The following is a 23903-nucleotide window of genomic DNA, read 5'->3' on the forward strand; positions in this document are numbered from 1 at the left end:
ATTATTTTTGTTAAGGAAGGAAGATACTAAAAAAAAAATTAATGAACTTTTTAATCTAAAATGTTTTTGGACTGATGTCCGATGGAAACGGCAAACAATGGAAGAATGGAAGCTAATGCTTTAATAACTACAAATGCATGGAAAATCTAAACTTTTGAAAATTATTTTGGACATTTAAAAACTGACTGCCTTGCTTTTCAATCGACAGAATATTAATGATATTTCAAACAGAAAAGCATGAAAAATTGACGGTGCTAACTCATAGCTACTGTACCACGTGGTGTTGGCAGATAACTGGTTTAAACTGGTTTAATGCAGATAATTAGTCCTGCCTACTGTACCTGTAGGTGGAGCAAAGAAATTTGTCACTTTGAAATTTATTTGGTGTCACTAATTGATTGACAAACAGTCAGACTTTACTGCTTTCGCTGAATTTCTTATGTCAAATTTGCATTTTAGAAATTACTTGTCTCCTCATTGTTTTTTCATGCAACCTAATGTCGTATCTGCAGACTTATCAATGTGACAAAAATCATTTTAATGCGACTATGTCGCAGGTCGCGGGACTTTCCCGATCTCTGCAGATTTTGCTTAAACTTAAGGGATGAACAACCTTAAGGTGTAGATGGTAGTAAAGGAAGGAATTTTCGTTGCGACCAAATTTAACAGAATCATGGCCCTTTGTTGTTTTTTTCACTATATACTATGTAGAAATTTTGTGAATGCAACTCCTCTTAAACCGAATGGCAGATTTTGCTTAAACTTACAGGGCTGAACAACCTTAAGGTGTAGATGGTAGTAAAGGAAGGAATTTTTGCTGCAACCAAATTTAACAGAATTATGGCCCTTTGTTGATTTTTTCACTATATACTATGTAGAAATTTTGTGAACGCAACTCCTCTTAAACCGGATGGCAGATTTTGCTTAAACTTACAGGGATGAACAACCTTAAGGTGCAGATGGTAGTAAAGGAAGGAATTTTTGCTGCAACCAAATTTAACAGAATTATGGCCCTTTGTTGATTTTTTCATTATATCCCATACTATGTAGAAATTTTGTGAACGCAACTCCTCTTAAACAGGATGGCAGATTTTGCTTAAACTTCCAGGGATGAACAACCTTAATGTGTAGATGGTAGTAAAGGAAGGAATTTTTGCTGCGGCCAAATTTTACAGAACTATGGCCCTGTCTTGATTTTTAGTTTTCAACTTGTGGCACATGTAGTCCAAAAAATATTTGACCTAGAGTCATAAGATTGACAGAACAGTGGCATGTGGGGGCATCCGTGTCCTATGGACACATTTCTAGTTTTTAATAGCAATTCAAATAGCTATTACAGAATTGTTCAGGAATGTAACTTGTTATTTGAAACTCATTGTTCCATTTATCAGGTCAAGGGAGATAAGTATGGTAGATCCTATGTACAAGAATGTTGCAGTAGGTTGTCTTTCCTGTGACTGCTCTACTAGTAAGTTTATCAAGATATCATAGTTTTCTGTGTTAACTTGTATTTCTTTTCTCTAAAATGATCCTCCATATGATGAATGGCAAGGTCCATAGTTTTAAATTAGACATTTTCTAGCTAGCTTATGGGACATCAGTGGTTCTACTCGAGTGCTGATTTGTACCTGAAATAATGCACAAGGGACACCTGAGGTCATCCTCCACCTGTTAAGCTTGAAAGTAGTCATATGACCTTTACTGTGTTGGTGTGATATAAAAACTAATAAAAAATAGATCTTTTATTGGGACTGCGTTCCTGCTAGAAATTGAACTAGGCTTCTAATTAGGAGGATTTGCAAAACCAATTGGTAGGTCAATCAGATATAATTTGATGTAGTTGAGGGCTTTTTTAGGTCTTTTGAAATAAATATCAACCATTAATTTTCATACACATTAATAATATCTTATTCCAGTGATTGATACTGCTGGAAGCTCTAAAGAAAGGTCCAGACTTGTGGATGCTAACATGTTTCTACCTTTCCTGCATCTTGTAAACAGTGATAAATCAGACATAAAGTCAGGTATGTTTCCTAAACTCTTAACTTTATGAAGTGAATAGTTCTTGCCAACACATAAGTGCAAGGCCAGCAGTCGGACAAGGCTCTATACTGTTAGAATCCTAAGTTTTGTATTTTGATATTGATACCTATTTAATTTCAAATGTTCTGTTTCAAATTCGAAGCTGTGCAAGTCCAATAAACTAATTTAGCACCCCACTGTTTTGGGTTCAATTTTCTCCAGAGACTTGAATTTGTTAACAAAAAATCCAACTGAGGGGCACCTATAAGGTCTTCCACCATCAATAATTCTGGTAAGTCACCATATGACCTATACAGTTTCTGCGATGTAAAGCCAAACCTATAAAAAACCCTAAAAATCCCCCCCCCCCCCCCCCCATAAAAACAAAACAGAAATACCAAGAAACAAGGTAAATATGTTCCATGAACATCAATGGTAGCTTGGCAAGTACAATGATTTATGTTGATTGAAAATAAAGACTTGGGTTGAGACATCAAATTTTGTCTAATGGATGTCCATTGTTTCCAAAGATGCATTTGACTTGTTGGTGTTGAATATTATGAAAAACTTACCATCACTTGATAAATAAAAAAAATAATCACATCTTTTGAAAATCAGCCATCATTTTCAAAGAATGATTAAGTGCATCATACCTTAATGAAATAAGAAATTAATATAATGTAATTACAGCCCTAGTAAGAAGTATGAGACGTATGTTTGGTCATATTGGTGTAAGGAAGAATAATGCAGCAACAATTAGTGTCCTCAACACAGCCCTGAATCTGATAGAGGATACGGATTATGATGTTCGCACTGCCTTTAGGTAATTCTTTATATAATAGAGTTAGTGGTAGGAACAGCTTGCTTACGCAATATCAATTGTGTCGTTTCAATAAAACTTCATAAAAATTTCACTAGCTTTGAGTTACAAGTTCACTATAACCATTGTTTTGCTAGCAACATATACCAAATGAAGCAGAAAATTGTGGAGCATGCTAATACAAATATCTGGTTTTCAGTCGTTTCTAACAAAGAGTTATAATAAAGAACATGCAATTTTAATTTAAAGATGGCTGCATTTGTTTACAAATGGAAGGATATAATGCAGTTCTGATTCACAGTCCAAAGAGCAGTGCAGTTGTTACATTGTTTGAACTTATAACTTGCATGTTTCATATCTTACAGCAAGGTTATCCAGTACTTGTTGGGAGATTCTACAGTTGAAGGATCCGAGGGAACCAATGAACTGGTTCTCAGTAAGCTACGAGAGGCATTTTCCCGGGCCCAGAAAGACAGTAATGTTAGACTACAGGAGACGGTACTGCTGACTATAGCACAGCTAGGAAGGTCAGTTATTGACCACTCATTATATTGTTAGCTAATGATTGGTCTGTAAGTTTGAGGGACTGGTTTATAACATTTATAACAATGACAAAGTAGTTAAAGACTGTCTGATGTCATTTGTTCTACCTATTGCCTATGTTGAGAATTTGAATGTTACTGGTTGAATAATAATAGCAGAATAATTAATTGAACACATGTTTGCTATTAGCCAGTTAGTATAACTGAGCTACTTATACAAACTGTCCCTGAACTCGAACAAACAGGAAGTTTGTGAGAAATAGTACTTGTCGAACATGATCATACAGTTACAGAATTCTTATATGCTATCCACATCACTTTACTGGTGAATAATATTTAGTAAAAAGATACATTTTACAGTAAGTTTAAAGTTAAGATTTGTATAGAAGAAAACAATACTGTATATAAAGTACACCAGACAGATGCAATACAATTAAAGCATTAAGCAAAGGTTTTACTGTTTCAAAAATCATTTGGTTCCAACTTTGTTTTAGGGAAATACTGTATTGTGGTCCATAGTGAATGCTTGAAAGCTTTCTTATGACACTGCTATTGGTGTGATAACATACCTAGTCAACCTGAAATTTGTTGTAAATAAATATTAAAGAATACACAAATGTATAATCTTATTGATCAATTTGTATAGAGTATCAGAGGGAGAGATGTTGATGGTGGTGATAATTGTGTTATTAGAGAGTATGTTATCAATAACACCACTTGTAGCTGCTGTAGCCCACGAAGAGGTAGACATCTTTACTTTATCACCATAATTTAAAATCAACAAGTTGTTATAGTCACAAATTATTTAAGCAATACAGTATTAAAACAAAGAGTGTTTTAGTAACCGTTTTAAAGAAACATTAAACATTATATTTTCTGACCTATTTTATTCTTAATGTAAAACATGAGCATCGCAGAACAGGCCTTTTATAAAGAAATAACCTTTTTTCACACTAACAATATCATTTCTTTCCAAAGTAGGAATCCACAATAAATTAAATATCTCGAGAGCAGCACATTAAAGCTCTTTGTCATCAAAAGGATTTTGCTCTGCATAGGTTGTACTCTAGTATCAAGTCAAATCTTATTTTTCAGTTGAAAGATATAGCTGACCATAAGAATACAACTACACAGAATTTGTTTATGAGATGTCGTCATGACGTCTGCAAGTTTCTGGTGGAAGCCATGCATAATGCTCAGATTGGTAAACTCAGTAAATCAGCCGAAGATATTCTTATTGAAGTCTCACAAGTCCTTGGATTTCCTGATGTGAAAACTTTCTTATCTGTAAGACAATGGTTTATTATGTTGAGTTTTTCAATTTTCTGCATCTAGGATTATATTTTGATGTCCTTTGGCAAAGGTGCTGTAACTTCTTTATTATATCATTATGAGTTACAACAGTTTCATACCAAGTGCTTGGTTTGTTAAAATAATGCTTTAGAGCATTGCTGAAGTAATAAAAATTTCGGATTTGTGTGACAGATTTTGCTTGTTTATATAATACATTGATTTTGATAAAGGCTAATGATAAAAAATTAAAACCACATATAGGTATAAATGAAATGGATCATTTTATTGACTAAACAAACATTGTTTTACTGTCTAGAAGATTCTTGATTTTATATTGGTTAAGATCTTTTAGTGAAAAGGTCACAATATTTTCTGTGTTTTCAATTATGCATGGGAACATATTACAGGGGACAGAGAAGTATATAGTGCCTTACCTGGTGAGTAAAGGGACCACTGCAGCATCCAACCTGATTAAACTGATAGCTACAAAACTATCTGTAGTAGTAAGTGTAAACCTTATAATCACATGTGCTCACATAAAAAAATTGTGGATATTGTAATAGTGAAACATTGTACTAATTACTGAACACTATAAAGAGTGGAAATCATTTTGATGATTGGCTGAATGAATAACCTAATTATTTGAATGCTAACATTTGGTTTAAACATATTTATTTAAGCTTGATTGCAAAACAAGTTCTTGCAACTTATGTTAATAACTTTTGAGTCTGCTTTCTGGAACTAACCAGTACTGGTGTCATATGAAGAAACATGGTCGTGACCTGAATAAGGCTGGAACCCATGATACCTAAATGAATGCTAACATTACATTTATCATGACAAAAGTGCCATTGGTACAGAACCAGGCCAGCTTGAAGATAAGTGCTTTATAATAAGATTTCATACAGCTGAAGTTTAGGATTCTGAGTTTGTAATCTGTTAAGTTTAAAAAGGACTATGCCTGAATTAAAACGGGATAAAATATTTAAAAAAAACTTTGATTTGATTTAATCATATTTTATTGCTTGAAACATGTACATGTAACATAAAGATTACATTAATACAAAACAGAAAACAATAAATACGGATAAGGAAACAGGTATGTTAACAGTTTGAAGCAAATGGGTTGGGCCACAAGTTTTACCAACATTAATGAAGGCCCTTCCCAGGCAAGTTTAAATAACAAAATGTTCATTATAAAGATACAAAACTTGTTTACGTAATTAATGTGTTAGGCGAAGAAACAAGAAAATATATGTTTTTTGCGCATCATCAGAGCAATATTTACAGTTTGCTTCTATATATATCTATATTGATATTAAAGTATTTAGATGACAATATTATGAGAGAGAGAAAAAAAAACAACAACAACAAAAAAATTGATGTGACGTTTTCCATGAAATAGAAAAAAAAACAAAAAAAAACACACATTCTAAAAAGATCCAAACTTCTGTTCACCTTTCCTTTGAAAAAAAAAAACAACAGGTTTCGCCTCCATTTCCGTTACTGGACCAGCATTAAAAATAGAAACACGGAGTTATATTTAATTATCATTAAGATATATTAAGTTCTAAAACGATTTGTATTCTTTATATATTTTTGAACATGCAAAATATATTTTTGAACATGAAAAAAACTTGGCAGGGTAAAAATAAAAAATATGCATCAATGTCTGTGCTTTATCAGAGCATTCACAAAACAGTATTGACTATATTGTTTATATGATATCAGAAAATTTCAAATGCTAGGAAAAGGTACATTTTGTTGTTTTTTTCTCGTTATTTAGAGTCGCAGTAAATTATTGATCAACAATACAAAGTATGTATTCTCATATCTGGTACGCTTCAAACAGAAGGAAGCAGATCTTCAGGCAGCTATACAATACCTACAGGTATGAATTCATTATGTTCTTTATTGGTGGAATATACTTTAATGAGGGGCTTAACGTTGTTCAAGTGATTAAGGTCATGGGGCATCTGTGGCCAGGTGGTTTACATGTAGGTCATTGGCCTCTCAATGCTGATGTTTCTAGCTGTGCATGTGGCTTAGCATTTTTTCATGTGAGAAAGCTATTAAACTAGCTATATTCATTTTTGTATTACTTTATTTTGTACCTTCTAGCTTGACTAGTGCACACTGACACCCTTTGGTTGTTTTGTACATGTCTCCAAAACTACTGAAACTTCACAACTTTGTTTTCCATGTGATTATCTAAAATGATTGACACATTGTAGCATATAATTACGAGACCTTTTATTTTTCTTTTATATTGCTTTTATCAGTAATTGTATAGATCAGCTAATGGGATATTTAGAAAAGAATTTTGATAAATGTTGACAATTTCTTGTTATTTCAGAAAGAAACCAAGTTTGAGCTGGCAGATTTATTGAGAATAGATTTTCAGAGAGTTCATAATGAACTACTTCTACATCTTGGTACAAATTATTCTCAGGTATGATATTCATGAAATGGTTTATATGATATGTAAAGAGTAAACACTTCCTCATTTCTGTTTCTATGATACTATAAATCTATAACAGATACAGTAGAACTTCTCTGTATTGAATTTTGATTAGTTATTCTTGATGTGTTGAAGCGGTATGAAAGTCTTGATTTATTCCCAACACCCATATATTCTATATAAAAATCTATATATGATTTGAATTTTAGATCGGTTTTTGACGTGTCGAGTTTCTAGGTGTCCATATAGAGTAATTTGAGAATATTTTATCATAATTAAGTTAAAGCCCATAGTCTCGTAGTTTTAACCCAAGTCCCTTGAACTTCGACTTTCCAGAGTTCTACTGTATTATGTAGCTTATACTTTGAATAAGGTTGGATCATGTTTATAATTCAAGGTTTGATATGCTATCTAGTTAGATAATAAGAAAGTAATTTTGTGTATACAGTTAAACTACGTTCGCTCGAACTCGGATCGCTTGAATACCTCCCTTCGCTCGAACTCATCGCCCAGTCCCGGCAAAATTCCTATATAATAAATACTGTTCTACCTCGGATCGCTCGAACACCCATCGCTCGAACTCTCGAATCTGATCTCTGGTCCCTTCGGCAGAAATATAGTGTAAATCACACCTTTTCGGTCGAACTCAAACAGACAACAAAAGTTGCGGGTCGACATGTTCTAAATAATTGACAGTCGGCGACACATGTTTTTAACACCTCGTGATCGTGACAAAGGCAATTATGGTTAATTGATACAAAATAAAAGGTGTTTTACCGATTTATTTGTTACGATACAATTGTTTATTTGCAGTCTTAAGTAACGATAAAAAGAAAGTAACTCCTGAAATGCCCAAAGTAAATAAATAAGTAAATGACGTTTACCCGGACGGCTTTAATTACAACCGTGGTTCATGTAACGTGAATTGTAACAGTGTAATCTATTTATAGAATGATACTTGTATGTGTGTTTATTTTAGTAAATGACTAAAAATAAATGCTGCTGTAAAATGTTGTTTTTTTAATATTGATTAATATCGATTCATTGTTTAAAATAAAATTCATCCCATAATAAACTTGAACACTGTTCACAGTTTAGATAATGGTCGCCCGATCAAACTCAACCAATTACAATATGCATGAATATAGATTAACACCGTGCACCGTTAATAGTGTTTTCAATAGGATAATAATTCTTAATATGACGTATTTGACAAACAGATGTACTAAAAAAACAGTTTTATTGACGTATTTATCATTTGACCGATATAAGCTGGAAAACCTTAAGCCTATGTTCTATGTAATTATTGTTCAACATCGGTTCGCTCGAACTACCGATCGCTCGAACAAATTTGCACAGGCCCTCCCGAATTCAAGCGAACGAAGTTCGACTGTATTTCATTTTGTTTGGCTTTAAATTTCTTCAGCAGTGATTTTGCACTTTTTATTATAAGAGGTGTTTTAGCATCAGTATACTTGGAAGCATGCTACTTTTATATTTTTAGGTTTTTCATGGTTTGAAGATTTTGTCCTCATATGACATTCAGTATAAAGATGGACCAATCACTACTAGCGAGGAAATGGCGAATTATCTACAGCCCAGATTACTGGGAGTTCTGGCTCAATTTGACTCCCAGCTTCTACAGTCCAGCATACCCATGGAGGAAAAAAGACCTGTAAGATAGGATCATTTTGGTATTGAGGAATTATACTTGTAAGCTGTATCTACTGAGAAAAAAAAGAAGACATATCGTTTCTTGCAATGCTAAAAGTTGGTCATATAAAAGATAAACTTTAAACACAGTCTTTATTTTGAGTCACTGATTTTATACTTTAATCATCAAATAACTTAGAATTCTCCTATACAAATAATCCTATTTTGATGACTTCTAAATAGAAATACTTTTAATTCTTAATACGAAAGCCTTTGTGGTGAAATTGTCACGGTATATTAGTATATTTTGCATCTCACCAATTATGTTTGCTGGAGATGTTGTATTGTCTTGTTAATGGAAGTTTTTAGGCTTGCTAACCAAGCCATGTGAAAGGAGTTATTTCCCTTGCTTATTTTGAATCTTCCTGACAAAGCAGCATGTGCAGGGTATTTTGCTAAAGACATTGGCTGTTCTAGTGGTAACTGATCCTATGCATGGAGGTATACGTTAGGTGTTTCTTTGCAAGAATATCACCAGATTGCCAAAACAGTGTTGATATTTTCTAGAAGACACAATAAAGCTACTATATTCATTTAAATGGCAGATTATGTGATTCAATGCAAGGAGGGATATTTGAGATATTTGTTTGCAAGAATATCACAAGATGACTAAAACAGTTTTAGCAATGTCTAAAAAGCCCAATTTATGTAGGGGTGTCTGTGGCCGAGTGGTTAAGGTCATTGACTTCAAACTACTTGCCCCTTACTGCTGTGGGTTCGAATCCCAACAGGGACTTTGGATTTTTTCATGTGAGGAAGCTATCCAGCTAGCTTATGGAACGTCGGTGGTTCTACTCAGGTGCCCGTTCATGCCTGAAATAATGCACGGAATGGCACCTGAGGTCTTCCTCCACCAGTAAAGCTGGAACGTCGTGATATGACCTATACTGTGTTGATGTGACGTAAAACCCAAAACAAACAAACAAAAAACAATTTATCTATTATATTTATGTATGTGACGGATTATATTTTACAGGCTCTAGATAGTTTGATATCTATTATACGGTTGATGGGATCAAAGAACATCAGTAGTATAAGACATAAAGTGATGAACACATTGAGGATTGGTCTACAGTTTACAGATAAAGAATTCACAGAAATCTCTTGTAAAGGCTGGAACTGTTTTGTTAGGAGGTGAGTGGCCATAGAGTGTACTATTTTTACACTGACAATTTTGATCATTTATTTCTTTCCCCCTGGGAAGTTTAAGAATGTATGTTTATTTGATGATGTGACATATGTGAGTTTTTAAATAGTTGTAAGATTTTTTTCTCTTTGAGATGTTTAGTTTTTAAGTTTTTAGTGTTTGAAAATATAATGGGGCCATCCTGTTAACCCCTTAATTTGTTAAAACACTTGATAAAAATAACATCTACATTTCTGGTTAAGCACTGCAGGTATTCTTTTTACACACATCTTTGAGATCCATATTGTAGGTCACTTTTCAAGGCCAATAATTTTAGCTTGGTTAAGGACTGAATTACAGTGCCCTTGTGAACTCTGCAAATTTATGGTTGAAGTTTTGTATGCAAAATTATTCTCTACATTTACTTACAAGAAATTCATTTGAGATCCCACATATGATTTTCTATGTTATAAAGCATATTTTTGGATTTTAATCTTGTGTTCATCCTGATAAAATATGCAAACTTGTTTTTATTCTCAATAATGCACTGCTTGAAAGTCAATATGTTAAATAGTACATATAAAACAGATCACAGATTACAAATAAGTGGTCTGCCTTCATTAAACTTAGTACATGTACATTTGTGATTAACAAATTTGTTTTGAATTGGTAATCATAACAATGAAAACAATGATATAATGATTTAACTGTATTTGTTAGTTTGGAGCTACCATTCCTTGGTCAGATGTTACCACAAATCATTGCTACATTATTACCACTGCTGAAACAATTACCTAAACAGGTCGCAGAAATATTCAACTATATGATAGTAGAAAACAGGTATGTCCAGTCTTACTCTTTAGTTTATATATAATGTCTTAGACTAATTGATTTCCAAAATATATTTTAAGATACCAACTTTGAAATTAAACAGTCTTGGACAATTAAAAGGCCATGATAAAGTGAATTAGCCAATTTTTTCAGTATATGACTTAAAATAGACAGTTTTTATTCAAATTCTTAAGAATTTAACCCTTATCATCCCATACTTTTATGAATGTTTTGAGTTTTGAATTAGGAACTGTTAAATGAAAAATAAGTAATGTGAGGTACTTTGATATCAAAATGCTGATTTAGTACCTGGTTATACTGCATGGAATGTCCATGCATGTATGGCTCCGTACTTGTAGTATAGGCAAGTCATTATTTCTGCTAGGGTTTTAAGTAACTGAATTGTTTACTTATCCCTGCCAATGAGTCTTTAATACTAAGCTCTGCATTCAGTTGACTTGTATTATAAAGCAGGGACTGTTATTTAACAAATTTGCTTGTATTGTGCAGGAATGCCTTAAAGAGCCATTTTCATGACATATACTTCCTGCCAGATATGCCAGAACTAACTGAAGCTAACACTGTACTGAAGAAATATTCTGATGGACCATCCAGGTAGGTTTCTAAGTATTGTTTAAAATTTAAATTAAAAAAAAATTAAGTTTATAAATGTCAATTTTTTTTTAGAAAACAAAAAGTCGAAAGCTAAAGAAAAGAATTTGTTTTTATTGAATTTATTATATATAATAATGTTAATAAAATCATGTTTATGTATTTGCAAATGGGAAGGTAAATGATTTCACTAGAAAATTCTTTTATCGATACTGTAAGCAAACTTGAATGTAAAATAAATTGTTATTTGTTTACTTAGTGATGAAAATCTATAATATTATGTTCAACAGTCTGTATGGTGATGTTTGTTCATTTTATGTTGTACGAAAGTGATAAAATGTATTTGTTTCTAAAGTAATCTGTGTGATATATATTTACAGTCAGTCAGATTTTAAGAGTAGATTGGAGCATTCTATGCAGGGGATTCAGCATGACAGTTTAGATGTTAGGCTTCATGCCCTCTCTAAGCTGAAGAAACTGCTCAAAGATGAAAGGGTAGGGAATATTTTTGAAAAAAAACAACTTTAGGTACACTCCTGTATAAAAGTGACTGATTCAGTTAGCTTAGAGCTTACGGAAAGTTTATCAGTTTGTGATTATAATATTACTCACAGTCCTCTTTTCACTGGAAAACAGTTTAACAGGTACTAAATGTCATTTTACTAGGATAATTTGTTTTTCAAAAATATAACTTAAAAAAAAAAGAAAGATGCATTTTTCCATTAAATTTTTATTGTAACTTTCACACATTATAACTACTTACAGTGGGATACTACACCATATGAATAAGAGGTATTTGGGTTTAAAGTGTATGTTTATTTTCTCCTCTACAGCAAGCATTCTTTCAGTTAGTGATGGAAAGTGAGACAGCTAACCGGACAGTTTCATCTCTAATATCTGTGGTAAGATAATAGATCTATATCTTTGTGTAAGAATTTTTCAGTTTGAAATAACTTGGTATTTAGCTTATTTAAATGTTTTGTAGTAAATTAGCTTTATTTAAGTCATCCATAACCGGTTATCATCAATTTTCCTTGCCCTAAACATGTTTGTGTTCAAGGCCTACAAGGGACTTTTCAAGACTTTGCTTCTAATCTTATGCCATGTGCCTTGCACAGTGAAGGTGTAACTGAAAAGCAAAGTTTACCATGTGTTTCTTGTTTAAAATTGTTAAACTTTCATCCAGAGTTTATTTGTATAATCTTTATTTATATGACCATAACTTAAGCTAGTAGATATTTCAATGAATGTGCTTTCGTAATATTTCGTAAGTTTTGAACATAATTATGCAACATGCTTAGTTAATGTATTTTTATGACCATTCTTTTTGTGCTTAAATCTATTTCACTGTATTTGATACAGAAAATTTTCCTATATTTAATATTAATATTGACTATTCTGTTTTCAGTTATTGAAGGGCTGTAGAGAACCAGATGTTAGGGCACAAAGGTTGTATGCCGAGTGTCTGGGTAACTGTAGCGGTATTGACCCTGGGAGACTCGAACTCTCAATCAACAACCCGAAGGCTGAACTTGCCAAACTCCATGTCAGGTAGTATCTTTTAATCATGATTTCCTTGAACTATGATGAAACTAACTCCAGTCATGATGTATGTACAAATGAGATAAATGGTTTTTTTATGTCCTATTTGATCCCTGAATTTAAATTTAAGGCTATATTTTTTAATAGATAAAAAATTCTTAAATTAGATATTCTTTTGTATGAAGGTGTTCAATTTTACTTTAATTGATAAAATATTTGAGATGATTTTTTTTCAGCTCTTAGAACCATATAACAGAATCTGGTTTGATTCCAGTTTAGATTTTCATTTTCCTTACACTAAAAAATTATTTAAACTTTCAAATTGTTCTAGACTGTGTTTTTGTGTGTCAGTGAGTGATACTGACAGCTATTTAATGACGTAAAGAAAAGTAATTTAATTATCTTCACTTTTCTTTATTTATCTTTACATAACAATATCATCAATTAAATATATAATTATAGCATAGAAGATGACAAGTTTGCAGTGGCACTGATCAACGAGGTAGTAAAATCATACCTTGCTGCCACCACTCCGAGAATCCAGGATTGTTCAGCGTATGCCCTGCAAGAGTTACTATCAACGTATAAGATATCTGAGTCTAGTGATGATAAACATTCACAGAAGTTGTGGAACGAATTTAAAGAACCCATCAAAGAGATTCTGATTCCATTATTAAGTTCAAAGTATGTCCTTTGTTGAAATTTTTATTGGAACAATTAAAATTTAAGAATTATGTAATGTTTGACCTTCCCATTGTTGTTTATTTCTAATTAGCTCGACTATTCCAAAAAAAGGTAGAGCAGTTGTTCACACCCAGGCATCAGCGATACACCCGAGTTAAGTTTTTGCATGCAAGTTGATGTCTCCAAAACTACTGGAGGGATTGGATTGAAACTTCACACACTTATTTAAGAGCATAATAGATATAATAAATTTTGACAGAATTAGTGTAATTCTACATTATACAGGCTCTTGTTTTACTATCAAGCACTGAGAAGTCAAGCATTCTGTTCTATCAATAGCTCTTGTTTGTGTGGAAAATGAAGAAAAAATTGCCAAAATTCAGAATTTGCCATATGATTATATTATATAGGAACGGTTTTTTGTTGTTGTTCTTTTTCTTCAGAAAGGTTACAGTTTTGTAGAAAAGTGTTTTTTATTAGTATTCATTTTTTTATTAGTAGAATATTGATTGTTAATATGCTTATAAGTAATGAAATACATAAAAAAAATAATTTCAGATACATTTTAGCAACAGACCAAAACTGGTCCTCACTTCAGAAACCAATTTATTGCTCTAAGAAAGGTAACTCTTTCAAGGATTGGGTGAGCACTTGGACAGGTTATCTCTCCTCAAAGGTATGTAACAAACTACTATACATAATATTTCTATCTCTTAGCTCCAGCAGGTAAGGTGATTTTGACCACTGGTGTTGCTTTAAGTTTGCAACACTCAAGGTTATCCAAAATCATCTTTTCTGTTTCAGTGCCATATAACCTTAATTGTGTAGGTGTGCTGTAAAACCAAACAAAACATAATATTTTATATGTAAGTGAGTAGATATTCAGCATGTTTTGTCTAATTTGATTTTTTTTATAAAGACGATCAGTTCAGTGTTGATATGACAAGAAAAATTTACAGAATATTATTTTGAACTTGGAATGATAATGATTTGAAACAATACATAGAATAATACTTTTGGTGGAGATTTTAACAATGTTATATTAAAAATTGTCTTTATTCACTACTTTAGGATGTTAATGTATGAAATTTTGTAGGTGAAGGCCAACAGTAAAGCTCACAAGGTGTTTAAGTCATGTAGTGCCATGTTGAACTTTGATATACATATTGCCATCTATATTCTACCATATGTGGTGTTACATGTGTTACAAGATGGCTCAGCTGAAGACATTGACGAGGTCAGTATCTTTACAAATTTACCTGCTGTTTTAGAGTACTTGGGCGGTCAATTCTTAAATGATTTTAGTGGTGATAATTTTGTTTTAAAGTGCATTATTCACTTAGAAACATATTTATTAAAGCTCGATTGCAAAACAAGTTCTTGCAACTTTTATCGGTCACTTTTTCGGTTTCCTTGAACCAACCGGTACTTATGCCATATAAAAAAAGAGAAAAAAATAAAGAAACATGGTGATCCAAGTAGGGCTTAAACCCATGATCTCTGTGTTGACGGGCAGACACCTTAACTATAAGGCCACCACTCCTCTTAATGGGATATCAGGAAGTCTGGTTAACTTAAAGTGAATAATGCTGATCAAAACATTTTGAGTTTATTTTCATAGAAATAAAAGATTCTTTACTTAAGAAAGTGTGATAAAACATGTATATGTAATTGATAATTAAAATAATTTAATTTAGTCAAGTCCATCAGAGTACATGCAAAATCACTTATTACACTTACATTAAAATACATGTTATATGTACAATAAATAATAAAATTACCGAGTATTTATTGTTGTAGATATTTGCCGAGATAAATGAAGTATTAAACCAGGGTACTCGCAGTGATGGCAAGTTAAAGGGTTCCAACTATCACCACATGAGCGCACAGACCGTGTTCTCTATACTGGATTATCTTACCAAGTGGAAATACTTTATGCTGCAGCTTAAAGCTGCTGAGATGCAAAAGAGGAAAGGTAGATGTTTTAGGATATTTTTGTTTTATTCATCCATTTGGAAACCATTCTTTTGTTGTATTTTGATTAACTGGTTGGTTGGTTGGCTAGATTGATTGATTAATCTTTTCAGATTTTGTAGTTAAGATTAAGAAAACCTCTTTAATGCTGCATGTTTCTCTCGGAATGCAGTCTGTACATGGTCTTAAACACGCTTTGAATACTTAAAATGTTTATAAAACAGCAAAAAATTTAACTTTACAAAGTCGGATGAAATCATCAGGTATATTTTAAGATTCATGTTTTTTTTTCCAACAGAAAAACATATTTGGTGAATGTTGCAAGACAAATATGCATTTCCTCCTACATTTCTGAGTGGATTTCAACTGTACAATAACAGAATGATTGCCATCATATGCTCATGTATATTGTCTGACTATGGTAGTTTGATCATTTTTACCTACCACCTCCGTGGTCGAGGGGTTAGATGATGACTTCGAATCTAGTTACTGCTCTGGCGTGGGTTCGATCCCCGGGAGATGCTTTGGTAGTTTAGCGCGGAGGAAGGTAGTCTAGTACTGGTGTAACTCTCCAGGAACGATGGTTAGGAATCTACCCGCCTATATGACTGAAATACTGTTGGGAATAGACATAAAATAATGAAACAAACAAAAAATGATCATTTTTACCAAATTGGCAGATTAATTGGTCCCAGCCATTGTCCTCCCCCCTCCCCCATCATATTTGCCTGTCACTTGTTAGAAAGTTTCTTGTTTATATCTATGCAGGTGGAAGTTCTATGTTAAACTTACCAGAGGAAGGCTACAATAAGGTGAAGGAATTTCTAGAGCGTATACCTCAGGACAAGATTGCTCAAGTATCATTTAGTTGTAAAGCATACACTAGAGCTCTCATGCACTTTGAACTTCATCTTGGTGGTAATACCAGTCTTTCTAAAGAACAGCTTGACTTTATGCAGGTAATTTATGATATTTATTTAACTCAAGAGACAATTTTAATAAGCCAAGTATTACAGAGTAAGTCAGAGTGCCAAATCCTGCATCAAAATGTCCCTAAAATGCCTTTCTTGGATGCACAATTTTTTTCCTCTTGTATCAAAATGGATGCACAAAAATATAATATTTGCTCCTTAACTTTTGCTTAAAATCATATGTACATATATATAACCAGATATGATCAGTAAGTTCTTTGCTTTAGTAAAGAGATAGACTGCTTAAATCAGATGGTTCAACATCTTAAATTAGTGGTTGGAACCCCCTGATTAGTTGGTTGGACCACTTTTATTACAGAATCTGGATCCACTGGGTCCCTGTTTGCCTTCAATCAAAATGTCTTACAAAGACTAGCTTGTTAAGGATTTTATGGTTAAATCCAAGGCCATTAGCTTGAGCAAACTACTTAACTAAATGGTCAGCTAATCCAACGGATGAGTCTATTCCAGATTTATTTATTTTCTTGTTATACACATAATAAAGAAAGTTTACTAGTGAAAATATTTTACAAGACTACAATAAAAGGGAAAACAGTGTGTGTATAAATCTTTTATAAAATCTATATTGATAAAAGATTTGTTCATATTTTAGAGACTTTATGTTGAGCTAGATGAACCAGATGGTGTTCAGGGCATGGCTGCCATCAGACAAGCTCCGCCCACCTTGCAGGAACAGATCCTTGCCTTCAGTGGAAGATTAGGTAGCCAGAGTCTTTTTTATATGAATTTTATTTTTCATTATTTACTTTGAAATCATTAATTAAGATTCTAGTTTTCAGCTTGACTGCCCAGACTGTAACAGTTTATTACAGTCTTGAAATAAGCTATGTTTGAACTATATCTTTCTACATAAGGAATTGAGTTGAGTAATTTTTATTTACCTTCAGTTAGTTACCATATAATGTATATATCTAGGTTGTCAAATAGAGTTACAGACATGTTATGAGCAAGCTATTCAGTCAGAGCCAGAAGATTTAAACAATCATCAGGGACTTTTACGCTGTTTAATGGATCTAGGTCAACCATCACAGGCCCTACATCATGCTACAGGAGTTATAGCTAACAGGTTAGGGGTTATTGTCATTTAACTATTGAGACCACACTTTTGAGACATCTATGGTAACTTAGTAAACCAGTTATGCAAAAAAAATTTTTTTTTAGTAATTTGGTACATTTTGGTTTAAGTGAAATTTTCAATATGTTAAATACAGGCACGTTTGTTAGTTTAACTGAAATTGAGATTTTATGATTTTAAATAAAGAATTAGACTGAATTATTTTTACTTCATTGTCACTGTACTGTGTCCAATAAGATGAATATTTTTTGCCTTGGTGTCACTAGGTCTGACAACAATTTAGTTCTTTTTCACTCAACTTGGTTTGTAATTTATCAGTAATAATGCATGTATATCACAAAACACATGTAATTGTAAGTGCTACTTGTGCATGTTAATGTTCACATAATTATAGAGAAAATATTTAACTGTCAGAATTATAGATATTCCATTTTATACAAATATCATATTATAATTTCTAAATGTTTTAGAGAAAAATGATTTAAAAATACACAGGATTTTCCTTCTCTTTTCAGAAAAGGGTGGGCCCCTCAGATATTACCATTTCAGGTTGAGGCGGCATGGAAACTTGGAAATTGGCATGATCTGGAAAATTTTACCAAAGTGGTAAGAATGACTGAAATTATTTAAATGCACCCTAAGGGTAAATTAGTGTTCAGCAATATTATGTATGATCATGACAAAATTGAACAGTTTTTTAAAACATGTTTTTAATTAACAAAATTGGAATCACTATCATGAATATTGTACCATTTTATATCACAATAATATGGATCGGTAAACCAGCAAAATAAATCCTGTAAATTCTTTTTCTATAACTTGAGTTTTGTCAACATGATTTGATAATATATGAACAGTGCACTAGCTTGAGTGGTACTCAATGTTCAGCACTTAATCAGCTGCAATAAATGGTCTCGAAGGACCAGAAAAATATGACAACACTGAAATGATGTCCTATATATTACTAGGTGTATGTATTTGTCATAGTATTAACAGTAAGCATGATTTTACAGGATAAGACAAGCAGAAGTTGGCCTCTAATGCTAGGAAGAATTTTACTTGCAGCTAAAGCAAAGGTTTGTTTTGACACATGTACATACAGAACAATCTGTGTAAAGCAAAAAAATACCTATGGGAGACAATTATTTTGATGTTGCTCTAAAGAAAAGTAATGTATTTTGAAAGCTTATTTTGGGGAGAATTGATACTGTAATTTAAAAAAGTCATTGCTCTTTATAGGGAAGCTCTCCAAAGGTTGCACTATAAGTTTAAAAAATATATATTGCTGGTTGTAGGATATGATGTATAACTATGAAATCTTTATCTTCTATATTCAAACTTACTACAGTTCTTTTGAATCCCCACAGGGACTTTCGATTCTTTCATGTGAGGAAGCCATCCAGCTAGCTTACAGAACATTTGTGGTTTAACTCTGGTGCCCTTTTGTGCTGGTAATAATGCATGGAAGGGCACCTAAGGTCTTCATCAACCAGTAAAGCTTGAAAGTCGCTATATGACCTATACTGTGTTGGTGTAAATTTAAAAATGTTAGCATTCGATTCATGTAATGTTCTTTTCAGAAAGAGGATGACTTCCTGCAGCATCTACAAATAGCAAGACAGGAACAAGTCGGGCCCCTGTCAGCTGCCAGTTTTGAAATGGGCTCCTACCAAAGAGGTTATGAGTATATTGTTAGGTATGATTTGTTATTCTTATTTTATAAAAGACACATACAAATAACTACTATTTAAGATAAATTCACTGTTATTCAAATCTTCATGTTACTGTCTTCAGCATGGAAAAAAAAACTTCCTTTTACTGTTTTAGTGAAATGATTTGACAATCCTATATTAATAACTGGAGAAAAAAACACACAAAAACCAGTAGCGGTGCCCTAGTTGTAAAATTGTCCACTTGTATTAGAGAAGTGAGGTGTTCTTTCCATGAATGGTCATAGCAAAGACTGTTGTAGAATTTTTTTATATTGGTACTCAGCATTGTAGGGATAATTTTAAGAATGGTAAGTAGTATGACTATCCATCATTGTTTTCATACTGTAATGTTTCAGTGAAACAGTACTGTAATGTTTGACATTGTACTCCTGGCAACATGACTAATAGACACTGTTACCGATGTAATTTGTGAAAGTTGTTATGGAAAATTCTGAAATAAAAAAAAACAACTGTGAAATGGGTAGTTGTAATTTATATGATATAATGTTTTGTTGTAGACTTCACCTGTTGAATGAGATTGAGGAAAACATGCATGTATTTATGAATCTTGGTGAAGATGATGGTGGTAACATAACTAAACAAGATCTGGTCTCACAATGGCAGACCAGGCTTAAAATGATGCAGGTATAAAGGTTTATGTCTGTTGCTTTTCTGATTGATGGCCATTGAATGTTTTGAAAATTTCATCATCAAAATCATTTTGCAGTTTTCAAAACATATTCAGTCATTTTTCATAATAAATAACCAGTATTTCTTTAGTAAGGTATGAAGGTCTGTCATGTTTAAACCTTAGGATGTTATAAACAATATAAATTTCCAGTTTCACATTTAAAGTGCAACAATAAATGTATGATGATATTATCATTTTAATACATCAGGGCTGCGTTTCATGGAGAGTCCTAAGTCTTAAGTTTGTCTTAAGTTAAAAATTGTGACAATTTTGCGTTTCAAAGAAAGTCTTAAAAAAGGTCCTAACTTATGACTCCTAAATTTATGACCAAAAACAGTCCTAAGTCTAGGAGTGTTTAAAAGGTATCCTAAGATTGTCTTAAGTCAAAACCACTCCAAAATCAAACAACTTTTTGTTGAATTTTGTTTTGAAAACTATCTAGAATGATAGATAATGGTCTAACTAAGAAAATAAATCCAAACACCAATATCTTTAATTCAGTCATTAACGCTGTACAGACGTTTAAAGGTTTGTTTACATGACGTCACAATGTAGCGCCAAATATCGCGTGCAAAACAAGACGCGTCTATAAATAATAATATTACTGCGCGCTGTACAATTGCAGTTGCGTAGCAAGCAAAGGGGTTGGTAACTATTCTTTTTACTATAAAATTAAATAAAATGGTTATTTTATTGTTTTTCGTGAAATATGGTATATATTGTCACTCAACATGATAAGAAGGCAATACATTACTTTTTGTACTTGCTATAACAAATTACATAGTAAATCCAATCCGGGATTATGCGCGTGCCATTGTATCTTGTAACTTTTTTCAGGAGAGCGAATTGGTCATAAGTCTTAAGTTTAAGACAAAAGATAGGACAGTTTCTTGAAACGGTCCTAAGTCCTAGGATTTAGGATTAACTTAGGACTCTCCATGAAACGCAGGCCAGATTCATGAAGTATTGCATGATTTTCAATATGCTTAAATTGTAGTCTTCGTTTCGAATCCAAGAGCCTGTGTTGACAATGAGAAGGACCTTGATGACCTTGAATGAACATGAAGGTCAAAGTGATCTTGACCTTGACAGAGAAGTGGGTCACAGTTGGCTAAGCAGTGCTAAGATTGCACACAAGTAAGATTGTAATCTAACTTGATGTATAGTTTATTGGCAGAATGAGTTACATGTGCATTCAATGTGCTCTTTGGTATTTAATATAGTTGTTAATAGCTAAGCAGATTTAATAGGGGTTAAAATTTTGTCTGGTAAGGAATCACTGGGATAGAATTTTATCTGTATCTTGTATTTATTTTCTGTCTCATAAAAAGTTATTTGTGGCAATCTAACCATTAATCTGCTGAATTTGTTTAATAGATTTGCTTTAATAGACTTTGGAGCAGTCCATTCAAAGTTAAGGGATTTTAATATTAAACTACAAAATTTAATATTAAACTACAAAATTTGAGTGATCATCAGTCCTCAGTAAGGTCAAACTTTACAGATGTGCTGACTGGTAGTTGCAAAGACAACTTTTAGTTTCAGCAGAAAATGGATTATTTGACTATAAGGTATTGATAGTACAGATACTAATAAAGGTCTAACAGTAAAGTAGAAATTTGTTGTTTCTTGTAGGACAGGAAACTTGCAGACAGCTTACAGTTTCTTACTTCAGGCCAGTGAGTTTAATCTACCTGAATTTTGTTTACAGAAGGCAAAATGGCACTGGGAGAAGGTAAGTGTATTGATACATTATTAATGTTTGGATTTATGTATTCTATATGAAAACCTTTTCAGAAATTTAAATTAAACTTTGAAAGTAATTATTCTTACTGACAGTTTCCATATCTTTTCGTATGAATGATCATTTAATTTTATAACATTAAGCTTCTATCTCTTGACTTTTGAACATAGTACATTAGATTTTGAACAGTGACAGAAGCTTCAGATAACTGGTTATTATTTTATATGTAAAATGCTTTTTGTACCTGTAACCCAAGACTAGCATAAAGTATATGACTTTATCAAAGCTCCTGTAATGGTATATTGTATAAAAATGCACATGAATCCCTGACTGGCCTCTCTTTGATAACTTTTGTTATCATCTCAGCCAGTAATGAAAGACTTGATGGGTTATTCATTTATCAAAGACATGTGTGATTTATACATTTTCAGGGTGAGCATGACCAGGCCATGTCTCTACTGGAGAGAGAAATGCAGCAACATTTTGGTAATGTAGCACAACTAAAAGCTGACATTTCTGAGGAAGGCAATACAAGAAGAAAAGTGTATGCTAAGGTAATATTTGTACTAGATATATTTGATTAATGTCATAAATATTCATTCATTCTTTATTGTTATTGATATGCCCAGTATTTTTGTGGTTTTGATATCTAATTGTTTATGTTGAATTTTTTTCATGTGGTAAAATAATTTACATTGTTTAAGTTTGCTGAATCAGTATGCTGAATTATCATGAAGTAATAAGAGTTAACAGTGGTCCTCTTTAAGAAAAAATAGCTTTTAGGTCACTATATGAAACCAGTGCTGTCTGTGTGACCAACAAAAGCTTGCCCTTAACCTGCTGAATTTCATAAATGGACTCTTTCAGCTTACATTTTTTGAACTGTCTATTTAAATGAAAGTTTAATGTTGGTTAGGCAATTGTTATATACTAGTCACACTGCTGGAATGTTTAGGCTGAACTTCCTCTATACTGGTTCACTTTTAGTTTCACCAGATTAAGGGTTAATCTTTCCTTACAAGATACAAAACAAGATATTTAATTGATTAACTTGCTAAAATTCACAAGGTATGCATTGGGAAATCACAGTTTGGCCTTTACAGTTTAGGCATAGCATAAAACCTGACCAAAAACTAATTTATCTTGTATATTATATTTCAGGCACTGTTGTTATATGGGAGATACTGTGAGGAAACATCAAAGATTGAGAGTAATGCTATAGTTAAACAATACAAGGAGGTTATTGAAGTGGCCCCAGACTGGGAACATGGATATTTTTACCTGGGAAAATACTTTGATAAGATCATGACGGCACTCGTGGATGATAAAGATGATATCTCCAAACAAGGGTATGATCAATATTTATTACCGGAAATAATATCAGTGATTATATAAGAATATGTCACTGAATAGTTTCTTAATTTGAACTCACCTCACCACTTGTTTAATTATTGAAGAGCTTTATGGAATACCTGATTATGGCCATCTCAGAGTGTTTGCATGCATCAAGTATATATTGTCTGCACAAGAGCAGTTTCATTTCTCATTATGCATGACATAATTAATTGCCAGCTGCTAAATTGCGAAAAATTTTCTCAGCAAAGCAGATAATTTGCCCAAACAAAAATTGACCCCAATTCTGCTATATAATTTTGGGTTACAGCCCCCTAAAAGAAAACTTGAGGATATTTTTTGCCTTTCGTTACATCAAAATTCATCAGAAAATAATTTTAAGTTACAATTTGCCCTATGGAGTAATAAAAGCCTGATATTTATTGTATTTCAGGGAGTTTGTTGTCCATGTTGTTAAGAACCTAGCAACATCTTTACGCTATGGTAACCAGTTTATATACCAGTCGTTACCACGGTTACTGAGTTTATGGTTGGATTTTGGTACATCTGTAGTGGACCAGGAGAAGAGGGAGAGGTCAAAGGGGTCATCATCATCCTCGTCGTCTCAGTCATTGCAGAAAAACAAAAATAATCTGAGCAAGCTGAATAATGTAAGTTGTCACTTTTACATTTTGTTATGTAGGCATGAAGAACTTTGTTAATGAAAATTAATTTTT

General features: G+C 32.6%; 1 protein-coding gene across 1 annotated transcript in view; it reads left to right on the forward strand.

Annotated features, from left to right (window-relative positions):
- Window positions 1–23903, forward strand: part of LOC132735384 (serine/threonine-protein kinase ATR-like) — a 54514-nt gene that overhangs the window by 15512 nt on the left and 15099 nt on the right. Inside the window, exons 20-51 of the mRNA XM_060722324.1 lie at window positions 1392–1468; window positions 1917–2024; window positions 2713–2845; window positions 3208–3369; window positions 4031–4127; window positions 4480–4671; window positions 5085–5180; window positions 6464–6568; window positions 7034–7129; window positions 8643–8813; window positions 9828–9985; window positions 10698–10817; window positions 11319–11423; window positions 11801–11915; window positions 12254–12322; window positions 12829–12971; window positions 13425–13646; window positions 14205–14322; window positions 14743–14883; window positions 15447–15621; window positions 16389–16579; window positions 17205–17313; window positions 17528–17678; window positions 18203–18293; window positions 18701–18763; window positions 19268–19383; window positions 19918–20044; window positions 21088–21227; window positions 21726–21825; window positions 22266–22388; window positions 22996–23183; window positions 23621–23837. Of these exons, the coding sequence (XP_060578307.1) occupies window positions 1392–1468; window positions 1917–2024; window positions 2713–2845; window positions 3208–3369; window positions 4031–4127; window positions 4480–4671; window positions 5085–5180; window positions 6464–6568; window positions 7034–7129; window positions 8643–8813; window positions 9828–9985; window positions 10698–10817; window positions 11319–11423; window positions 11801–11915; window positions 12254–12322; window positions 12829–12971; window positions 13425–13646; window positions 14205–14322; window positions 14743–14883; window positions 15447–15621; window positions 16389–16579; window positions 17205–17313; window positions 17528–17678; window positions 18203–18293; window positions 18701–18763; window positions 19268–19383; window positions 19918–20044; window positions 21088–21227; window positions 21726–21825; window positions 22266–22388; window positions 22996–23183; window positions 23621–23837 (4219 nt within the window). The remainder of the gene's footprint in view (window positions 1–1391; window positions 1469–1916; window positions 2025–2712; window positions 2846–3207; window positions 3370–4030; window positions 4128–4479; window positions 4672–5084; window positions 5181–6463; window positions 6569–7033; window positions 7130–8642; window positions 8814–9827; window positions 9986–10697; window positions 10818–11318; window positions 11424–11800; window positions 11916–12253; window positions 12323–12828; window positions 12972–13424; window positions 13647–14204; window positions 14323–14742; window positions 14884–15446; window positions 15622–16388; window positions 16580–17204; window positions 17314–17527; window positions 17679–18202; window positions 18294–18700; window positions 18764–19267; window positions 19384–19917; window positions 20045–21087; window positions 21228–21725; window positions 21826–22265; window positions 22389–22995; window positions 23184–23620; window positions 23838–23903) is intronic.

Source organism: Ruditapes philippinarum, unplaced genomic scaffold (assembly GCF_026571515.1).
Source record: "Ruditapes philippinarum isolate M1 unplaced genomic scaffold, ASM2657151v2 ctg559_1_1_1_1, whole genome shotgun sequence".
Lineage (NCBI taxonomy): Eukaryota > Metazoa > Mollusca > Bivalvia > Venerida > Veneridae > Ruditapes > Ruditapes philippinarum.